We start from the raw sequence: 10966 nt of genomic DNA on the forward strand, positions 1-10966 counted from the left end.
TTCACTCAAATTTCTGGTTCTTTAACGGGTAGGTACTGTGACGACCCGGAAATTTCTGACCAAATTTAAACTTTATCTTTAAATGATTTAATGTTTTCGACACGATAAGCAAAGTCTGTAATGTTGAGTCTCAAGTTTTGGAACTATATTCATGTAATCAATTATTCTTTGACTGTTCTCGACGATTCACGAATAATATATATATAACTTAATGTGCATATATATATATGATTTCAAGTTATTTAGTAAATGATAGTAACATTCGATTATTGATTCGATTAATATTTAGATAAGTTAACTAAAACGTTTAAGATGAAAATTGCTACAGTACCCGAAAAGCTACAGTGTTTTCGAAAATCACTATTTGCTACAGTAAAAAACTTTGCTGCAGTAACTTTGCTATAGTAACTTTGCTGCAGTAAAACACTATTTCAAAATGAAAATGTATATTTTATATATATTAACAAATAGCGAGACGATGATTTATAGAAGTAAATGACCAAAACACTCAAATGTATAAGTTATATCTCGAGTGGTATAGTTTATAGATAATTTAAGACTATATTTTGACAAAGGTACGATTCACGAAACGTAAAGTACAAGTTTTCTCAGTATACGAAAGGACGTTCGAAAAATCGGAACCCATGCGATCTCATGGCTGTAGGCCTGTGAACCCATGCGATCGCATGGGAAGGCTGGACATGAGACATCTATAAATTCCAGTCGATTTTTGTTCGTTTACACACACATATACAACACTAATCTCTCTATTATTTATATTTATATTATTATTTATATTATTATTATTATTATTATTATTATTATTATTATTATTATTATTTTAATAAACTTAAAAGTTTTAAAACTTACAAAAAATTAGTGGGAAGCCTAGAGACAATCTGGGCCCTCACACCTCTAGCAATAGCAAAACCTAACCTAGTAAAAATAAATAATACGAAACAACTGAAATCTTGTGGTTCACCTTTATATACAGATTATACGAAACAATAAAACTATGAACTCACCAACCTTTGTGTTGACACTTGTTAGCATGTTTATTCTCAGGTTCCTAGAAGTCTTCCGCTGTTTGCTTATATGTTATACAAGATATGTACATGGAGTCATACATGCTTTATTCGAGAAAACGTTGCATTCACAAATCATCACCATCTATCTTATTTTGACTGCATTGTCAACGGAAGTATTATTGTAAACTATTATATTACGGTGATTGTCTATATGTAGAAATCATCAAATGTCGAAAATCTTTGATTTAAATATTCATTTATGGTGTGCTTTTTCAAAAGAATGCAATGTTTACAAAACGTATCATATAGAGGTCAAATACCTCGCAATGAAATCAATGAATGACGTGTTCGTCCATATGGATTTGGAGCGATCGTCACAAGAACCTTCCGGGCGTGCGGGTGGAGAGCTTCAAAGTTTATCCGAATTGATCTTAGGTGTGGTGCTAAATGCGGAAAAGAAAGACTCGTGGAGGTGGGCACCGGGTAGCAATGGGATCTTCACAACAAAAGATCTTTCAGATATGATTAATTTGAGAATTCTTCCAACAAGTGACGCAAACTGTGAGACGTTACACAACAATCTTGTTCCAAAAAAAGTGGAGGTTTTTGTTTGGAGAGCAAAGAAATCACGGCTTCCGGTTCTAGTTAAGCTAGATAAAAGAGGGGTTGATCGCAATTCGGTTCGTTGCCCTTTATGTGATGACGATGTAGAAACGGTCAACCACTCTTTAATCCATTTTTCGATGTTTGGTGCAAAGTGATTGATTGGTGGGGGCGGGGTGGGATTCCTTTTGTTAACGTTGGAGATCTTTTCATTGATTCGGGTAAAGCAATTTCAACTGTGGGGAAAGTTATCTGGCAAGCGGTGGTGTGGACGTCTACATATTTAATTTGGAAAAACCGAAACTAAAAGGTTTTTTCAAATAAATGTTGGAACACTCCGGTCGCGTTAAACGAAATCCAAGTTACAAGTTTTGAGTGGATCGCGAAGAGGTGCAAAAGCAAAGTAATCGACTGGCACAATTGGATACATAACCCACATATATTCGTCTTGTGAGTCTAGCTAGTGGATGTTTCGTTGCCCTCTTAGCAACTGTTAGGTTTTGTTAGCTTGTTGAGTCTACTGTGATCTTGCTTGTAGTTTAATCCACTGTCTGTATTTCGTGTGTATATTTTGTTTCATATGAATAAAATTTTGCTTTTTCAAAAAGAAATTTTTTTTAAGAGGTTAATCGAATATTATTAAAACTAAAATTAATCATTATCGAAAGACAAATTCAATTATTGATCCATCTTTCAAGGTTTGATGATGACATTTGATTAATCAAGTTGTTAATTATGTGATATATTAAGTAAAATTAAGAGTTACGGAGTACAATAAAAATATTAGCAATGTATGGATTGTTAAATAGGAAGTGATCTGTACACCACCAGTTTTTAGCCATGCACCACTAAACAAGCATTATGATGTTGTATTGTACAATATTGTAAAGTATATTTGACGGTGTACGGTTAAAAATTAGTGGTGTACGAATCATCACCCTTGTTAAATATAAAAAGTGGGAACTGACTCATAATGTGAAGAAAAATAATTGGATGTTTGCGATTTGGGTCAAATAAATGCTTGTGACTTGACGTATATCAACTTCATATTTGTTCAAAAAATAAAAAAAAAATTCATATTTGTTAAAAAAAAAAAAAACACTTCATATTTGTTATTTTTAGATTATCATTATTGTGATTACTAAAACAGATAAACAGATAAATTTTTTTTTATTCAGATCACTTTACTTTATGAAGAAGTATTCTATTTCGAAGGTAATATATATCATCAAATTTATTTTAAAATAAAATATACAGTGTACGACATTATAAAATATCATTTTAAAAAAATACGATTAGAATTAAGTGTACCAATTACTCCAGTGGATTTTTGGACTTTGCTCCATTCAATTTTTTTTTCCCCTCAAAACCTATATATTTTGTTCTAAAATCTTCAAATTTTAACCAAAATTCTACAAATTTTGTCTAAAAACTTTCAAATTTTGTCAAAAAATCTCCAAATCTTGCCTAAAAACCACATTTTTTGTCTAAAAAAGTTGCTACAGTTTAAAAAAATTTCGCCTCCAGTGAAAAAAATTTCTGATTCCGCCACTGAGTACAAGTAACATTTATAAAAAACCTATAATATCAAATTTCATAAGACCATTTGTAGCACGTTTTAGTTATAAAAAGTTTGTAGACAATGTAGTAAACTAGTGAGTATAAGGAAGTGTGTGATGAAAAAAAAATGCGAGAAGATTGTGTGTAATGTTTCAAGCGTAATAGGTCATGCTAGTCATTGTTTCCGTGCATTTGTACTTGCTTCACAAAAGGTTTCATATGAGTTCTAAGGGTGAAAGCGAGCTGAGCCGAGTTCGAGTTTGGCCGGGCTCGAGTTCGGCTCGTTTATTTCATCGAGCATGAGCTCGGCTCAGTTCGAACCTAATTTTTAAAGCTCAAACTCGGATTGTTTGATATTTTACGAGTTCGAGCTCGGCTCGAGCTCCACTCGTTAATTACTTACATAATCTTATTTTTCTTTATATTATTTAATATTTGTTATATTTAATATTTATAGTTTTTGTAATTATATCGAAATAAAATAAAATTTAGAGTTAATTATAGTATTAGTTCACGTGATTTATCTAAAATTATACCGTTCGTCCCTATCTTTTTAAAATTATACCACTAGTCCCTATGGTTTTAAAATTATTTGGCGCTATTCCATTTCTAACTCCGTTTAACTTTTTCTTCTAAATGATGAGCAATTTAGATAATTCTGTAACATGAGGGGTTAAATACGTAACTTAGACTTGTCCATCTTCTTCTCAACAAAAATAGTCTAGTGTATAAAGTATAAACCCTAGTTAATCTTCTTTAAAGCATAATATCAAATATATCAAAAACTACTAATCTAAATCTAAATATTCATCATTAGTTAATTAGATTAAATCTCATATTTAAATATCAAATATCTCAATAACTTGAGATCGATACAAATAATTGAATTTAATCCTAAAATAAAAAAAAAAAAATTGTAACCAAATGATCAGATCCATTTGTTCATAATCATCGTAAACTAGAAAAAAAAATTCTACATGAGTTCAAATGATCATATCCAAGCAACTGCATCAAAAACCCATTTGTTCATCATCATCCTTTTGTTCATCACACTCCGTTCATCATCGTCATCATCGTCGACTCAAAACATAATCAAGAACAACAAGAACCCAGAACAAAGCCTCGATCTGAAAAACAAAACAAAATCAAGGACAAAAGAAAATCTTACCTTCAACTTGAAACCGTTGTTCGAGAGAGCGAAGATAGTTGAACCACCGTCAATTGATCGTACATGTGAAACTTCGGCGAGTAGTTGTGGCTATCGATCCATCATTGCCGCTGATGCGCCACTCGCACCAATACCACCACCATTGCAATGAAGGGATTCAAGATCTTATTCTGAATCTAAATGAACTTCCAGGTATGTTTCTTCTTCTTCTTACCTTTTTGTCGGATAACGAGGATGAGGGTGATTGCTAGTGAAAAACGAGGACTGGAAACGATCATGATGAATTTTGGTGATGGTTAACGAGGATGCACATGGTTCGATTTTTTGGTGATGGTTTTTTATTTTATTTAAAAAGCCAACAAATTTTATTAAAACTTATAAACATATTATACAATGGATGGGCCTATAAGGACCCATTATACAACACGACAAGATGCTAACATATAGATTACAGCACAATGGAAATTAAGTGGAATATATGAAAAAAGAAAAGAAGGATTCGATGTATGTTATATATATTGGAGGTGTAGGAAAAAGATTTCATCTATCGGTTACTGCAAAGGTTGGGAACAACTTGTATAAGACAAGATGGGATAGATGTCAAGAACTCAAGATACAGTGTTGAATAATCTCAGCGAAAAAGTATTCGACACTAAACCACTTAGTCTCGGGCCGCGGAGGAAACGAGAGAATCGGGCATAAAAAACCTACCCTTAACCAATTTCTTCTTTTGTGGGGTTTGCATCAAACTTTCTCGGGTTGGTGATCCACTTTAAACATTCCAGATTGCCTTTCTTCCAATGACAGTTTATCCATTTAAAGTTTTTGCTTGAATGACCGACACAATTTTTGAAGTGCTTAGATTATTATTTTTGAAGACACTGACATTTCGGTGATGTCAAATATTATAACTCGTGACCCATACCACCGCTTGTCAAAGATCCACTCCTAGATTTGTGTTTAACTGTGGATTCGAGCATTTGGCAAGATCCGTGAGATTTGAGATATTTAGATGATCTAAGTTCCACCACCTATGAATTCTATTCCAAATATCAATGGAGTTACTACACATTAAAAGAGTATGATGAAGTGTTTCAATTTCATCGTCACAAACCGGGCAACTTGTTGTATGAAGGTCAATACTTTTTTAATCGAGTTCAACCCTAACAGGGAGTTTGTTTTGTTTTGCTCTCCACACGAAGATTCCAATTTTTTGTGGGATAAATGAATTTATGTCGGTGGGATCTAAAGCATTAGAACTAGAGATTGTTAAAGAATTTAACACTTGCATAAAGAAATCCGTAGAGAACAAACCGTCGTGATTGTGTTTCCAGGACGAGGATGCCTAGTGATATGATTTGCAACATAAGCTTCTTTTTCCATTTCGAGTCTACGTAATCTCGGATATGCTTCACTTAGCGGTATATCGCCACACACTTGTCGTTCTAAAAACTAGTGTCCACGCCATTCCTACATCTTTAACAAATGCATTTGAAAAGTTTCACCCTAACTTGTTTAGGGCTTGTTCAATTTTAATGATGTTAAACCAAGTTCGACCCGAAATTTTTTTTTCAATTTATTTTGGGATAAAGGAACCCACCCAGTACCTGAAAGGTATTTTCATTAGTGAAGAATCTCCAGCACCATTTTGCTAAAAGTGATAGATTCTTTAATTTTAAGGTGAAAACATTTAAACCACCAAAATCATAAGGTAAAAGGATTTGGTTTCATTTGACAAAAGCCATTTTTCTTTCATCACAAGAACCGCCTTAAAGAAATCACGACGCATACCTTCGAGCTCTTAAATGACACTCAACGGGGATTTTAAAAGAGGGAAATAATATTGCGAAAGGCTATTTAAAACCGATTTGATGAGGGTTAGCCGTCCACAGTAGGATATAGATTTAGCCTTCCAATCGGCTAACCGTTTTTAAAATTTTTTAAAAAAGGGTGACCAATTATTGTGAAGTTTTAGGTTAGCATCAATTAGAAGACCGAAATAATTAAAAGGAAAAGTTCCTTCTTTACACTCGAACCACGTGTCAATATTATTTAATTCAATGTTTGAAGTGCCAATTTAATACACACAATTTTACTTAGGTTAATTTTTAGCCCAGAAAAATGTTCATAACATTTAAGGATTTTCAAGATTTTTCTGACTTCTACTTTGTTCCATTTTCCAAAAATAATAGTGTCGTCCGCATATTGAAGGTGGGACACAACGACCTTATCATTTTCACCCCCAACACCGTTAATTAATATTTTATTAGCCGCAACTTTTAAAGATGGTTTAGTCCTTCACCCGCAAAGATAAAATTGAATGGGGAGAGTGGATCTCCTTTCCTTACACCTCTTTTAGGGAAAAAAATTTCGGTGGGTGAGCCGTTAATTAAAACACAAATTAAGAACGAGGTTAGACACGATTGAATCCACTTAATCCATTTGTTCCCAAAACCCATTGAATTCATTATTAAACTTAGAAAATCCCAATCTAGGTAATCAAAAGCTTTTTCACAATCAACTTTAAAAATAAAAAATTTTGATTTCCAGATTTGAGATCATCAATAGTTTCAAGAGCAATTCGCGCACCATCTAAAATACATCTATTAGAAATAAAAGCGCTTTGTTCATCACCTATTAGTCTCGGAATTATTTTTCTAAATCTGTAGGATTTTTGAAATGATTTTGTAATAGCTACCAATGAGGCTAATAGGTCGATAGTTGGAAAGATTGAGAGGATCTTTAACCTTTGGGATAATCGTGATGAAGGAAGCATTACTTCCGTTGGAGATTCGACCCGATTCCCAAAACTAATTGATAGCTCTTAAGAGATCTTCCTTGATAATATCCCAAAATTTTGTGTAAAACATGATAAAACCATCCGGACCCAGAGCTCTATTTTTTCGTACCCTTTGGTTGCATCTAGGACTTCAGTTTCAGTGAATTGGACTTCTAAAGCTTCGGATATGTGGTTTTCCAGTTTCGCCCCATCCCAATTACTAAGCATCCAGGCCTCTGAATTGTTTCTCTCGAAAGTCCCGAAAAAATTTAAAAGCTTCATATTTAATTTTAAAGGGTTAGAGGTCCATAACCCTGCAGCAATTGTTTTTTTATGCCTTCGACGAATATAAGAATGAAAGAACTTGTTATTTTCTTCCCCTTCTAGCGTCCATTTATATCTAACATTTTGCTTAAGCATCTCCACTTGTGCTTTCTCTTTTTGTAAAAGTAACTCTCGATCCTTCAACCAATTTTTATGTTGTTCCTCACTAAGATTTGTAACCTAAGCTTTTCTTTCCCAATCATTCACTACATTTGTTAAGTCTTCAATTTCCACTTTCAATTTACCATGAGATGTGGAATACCATTTCCGGAGTTCTTGCTTAACAATCTTTATTTTCATGAAATATGTAGTCGGGCTTGTTATTGCTAACAGTTGAGGCCCAAGCAGTTTTGATAACATCATATGGGTCTTTATGTTTCAACCATTCATCAAAAACTTCTACAGGCTTTGGTCCAAAATCTATATCTCAATCTTTTAATATTAAAGGACATTGATCCGTATGTTTCTTATCCAAAACCATGACATTAATATTCGTACATTGTTGAATGAAGCTTTCCTAAACCAGGAATCTATCAAGTTTGCTGAATTTTCTTCCGTTATCACTGATACGTGTATACGTTCTTCCTCCTAGTGGTATGTTAAGCAAAGAGTTTTCTTTGATGAAGTCATTAAAAAGTTTAGCTCTTCTTTCACAAAATTCTGTATTCTTTCTTTCAAAGGCAAATCTTACTTCACTAAAATCCCCAAAAATTACCCACATTGCACCATTATATTTCAATATGTCAGCAAGGTCGTACCACATTTTCTTTTTGTCTTTCTCAGTCTACAGTTCGTAAGTATTCACTAATATAAGTTATGTACCTACATCTTTCCAATGTCCTTTTATCGCAATAAAGGAATCGCGTTCAACAAGCGCAATTCAATGTTGGCTCTGCAGTAGCAGGAACGAGGGAGCGCGGAGCTTGTGCACGTACAAGTATTGCTTCTTTGCTTGTTGCACGATAGAGCCTAGTAAAGTCCGTTAGTAGGGGAGTTAACCCGGCGATTCGTCAATCAATTCTTTCTTCTGAAAACGACTAAAAAGAGCAGGGCTTGTCCGGGTCTTAAACCATTAATATCCCACCTGAATTTCCCTTTGATTTTTTAAAAGCATATTTATACACACAGCTTCCCCAAAAATTTTCTACCCACTGTTCTGAGATTTTTTCAGATTTCATTTCTTGAAGTGCAATTATGTTAGGTTTCTGTTGAAAGCAGACTCTTTTGAACAAATAAAAATTGTTTTTAACATCTAATCCTAATCCTCTACTATTTAATAACAAAATCTTCATCATGGAAACAATTGGAAATCACGAATTGAAAAAAAAAGGGAACAGAAGAGATACCTTAGTTTCTGGCAGACACTTATTTCCTGGATAGTCCCAGAATTTCTCCAACTTCCTCACAATTCATTGACTATTCAGATAGAGGTTGTAATCCTTTATATCTGTTATTATTTGAGGTGAATTTCGATTTAGCCTTGATTACCGAACGCTTCTTATTTGGATTTATTGCTTGGTGTTTGGCATTTAAAAATTTAGATGATGAATTCCATCTTCTAATATTTGTGACAACCTGGAAATTTCCAACCAAATTTAAACTTTATCCTTATATTATTCCGACACGATAAGCAAAGTTTGTTAAGTTAAATCTTAAAAATTTTAAACTGTGTTCATACAATCATTATAACCTAGATCAAATTCCGGCGATTCACGAACTGTTATATATATATATATATATATATATATATATATATATATATATATATATATATATATATATATATATATATATTATAACTTGAGAATATTAATAAAGTATTAAACGTATAATACTTTACAAGAATGTATTTGTTTCAATATTTTTATCAATGAAATTAGAAGATAATATCAAATGATTGATATATCAGATACATTGTGATATGATTACGGGTCCACTGTGATTTAAGAAATCTATTCTTTTTGACAACATTCAGAAAATGGTAAAGTGATTTATAAGTAAGAACGTGGAGTGTAAATAACTTAGATGTTGGATATCGACAAGTTAAGTAACTCGACATTTTTCATTAAGATGATTTCATACGTTTATTTAACCTTTGGACTTTATCCCATTCTTCACCAACAGACTGGAATTTAAAAAAACTTGAAACCTATTATGAATATATATGATTCTACTTTTCTAAAACGTTTTATGATATAACGATTTCCATTATTTTAACCTTTAAACAAAATGATTCTTAAATATATTTAGTTTTGGAAAACAAAATTATCATATCTATTTGATTTAATTTCAAACGTACAAAAACGTTTTCAGTTTAAAAAGAACTTTATTATTAAAACGTATATAACTTTTATAAATATCTAGAACCACTTTTGACAACTCATTACTTAACCAGTATAATAAAGATAAAGATAAAGATATTTATATTTTATTTTATTAAATATTTATAACGATTTAAATTAATATTATATATATTTATACGCGTATTATACGTACATAGTTTTATACTTTTACTATACTTAAACTTTACCTTTACTTTATTTTTACTTTACTTTAACTTTAATAATTCACTTTAATAATTCATACTTTAATAATTCACTTTAATAATTCATACTTTAATAATTCATTTTAATAATTCATACTTTAATAATTCACTTTAATAATTTATACTTTAATAATTCAAAAATCTATTATAAATAGAATTCAATAGGTTTCATTATTTTATAGAAACTTGAAAATATTTTTTCTCTAAACTCTCTCAATCGATTTACATATATATATTTACTTCGTATTATTTCAAGATATTATTAGTATACATAAAATATTACGACGGAGTGCTGTCCGAGTGATTTTGAAATTATTTTTCGAGCGGGATAGAGCTAAGGAAATTATGGGTTATAGCTATGGAGGTTATGGGTATGGTTCGAGAGTATTGCTCGTGAGTCAAACTAGTGTTTATCATCCCCGTTGCGTCTACGTACTTTTCCTGCAATATTGAATCTCAATATTGATACGTGAGCCCTCATAACTTAACTTTTATATATTATTAGTGTATCCTTGACTAGTGCTCGAGTATATAGGATTATGCATGCTTATACGTTCGTTATTGTCGTTAGATAGGTTATGTCGTATCTTGAATTAAATACATATGCTATCAAGATAAGATATATGATATGCATGTCGTTGGAAAGCTAGCGAAAAATTGAGAACTTTTCATTTAGATATCGAATGGTTTCGATGTTTAGAAGTTATAGTCAATTGAATTTTTATAAAAATGATTATTATTATCGTCGTTATTATCGTCGTTATAATCTAACTATTATTATTATTATTATTATTATTATTATTATTATTATTATTATTATTATTATTATTATTATTATTATTATTATTATTATTATTATTCTTATTATTATTTTTATTATTATTATTATTATTATTATTATCATTGTCGTTATTAATAAAAGATATTATTGTTATTTTTATTATTATTATTATCGTTAA

The 10966-nt window shown here is 31.5% G+C and overlaps 1 protein-coding gene across 1 annotated transcript; it reads left to right on the top strand.

The window, feature by feature from the left end:
* The first annotated feature begins 1384 nt into the window (after positions 1-1384).
* LOC139859333 (uncharacterized) lies at positions 1385-1789 on the top strand. The gene has a single exon (XM_071848127.1). It carries the CDS (start codon positions 1385-1387, stop codon positions 1787-1789), a length of 405 nt encoding a protein of 134 aa, XP_071704228.1.
* Positions 1790-10966: the final 9177 nt, after the last annotated feature.

Source organism: Rutidosis leptorrhynchoides, chromosome 7, assembly GCF_046630445.1.
Source record: "Rutidosis leptorrhynchoides isolate AG116_Rl617_1_P2 chromosome 7, CSIRO_AGI_Rlap_v1, whole genome shotgun sequence".
Classification (NCBI taxonomy): domain Eukaryota; kingdom Viridiplantae; phylum Streptophyta; class Magnoliopsida; order Asterales; family Asteraceae; genus Rutidosis; species Rutidosis leptorrhynchoides.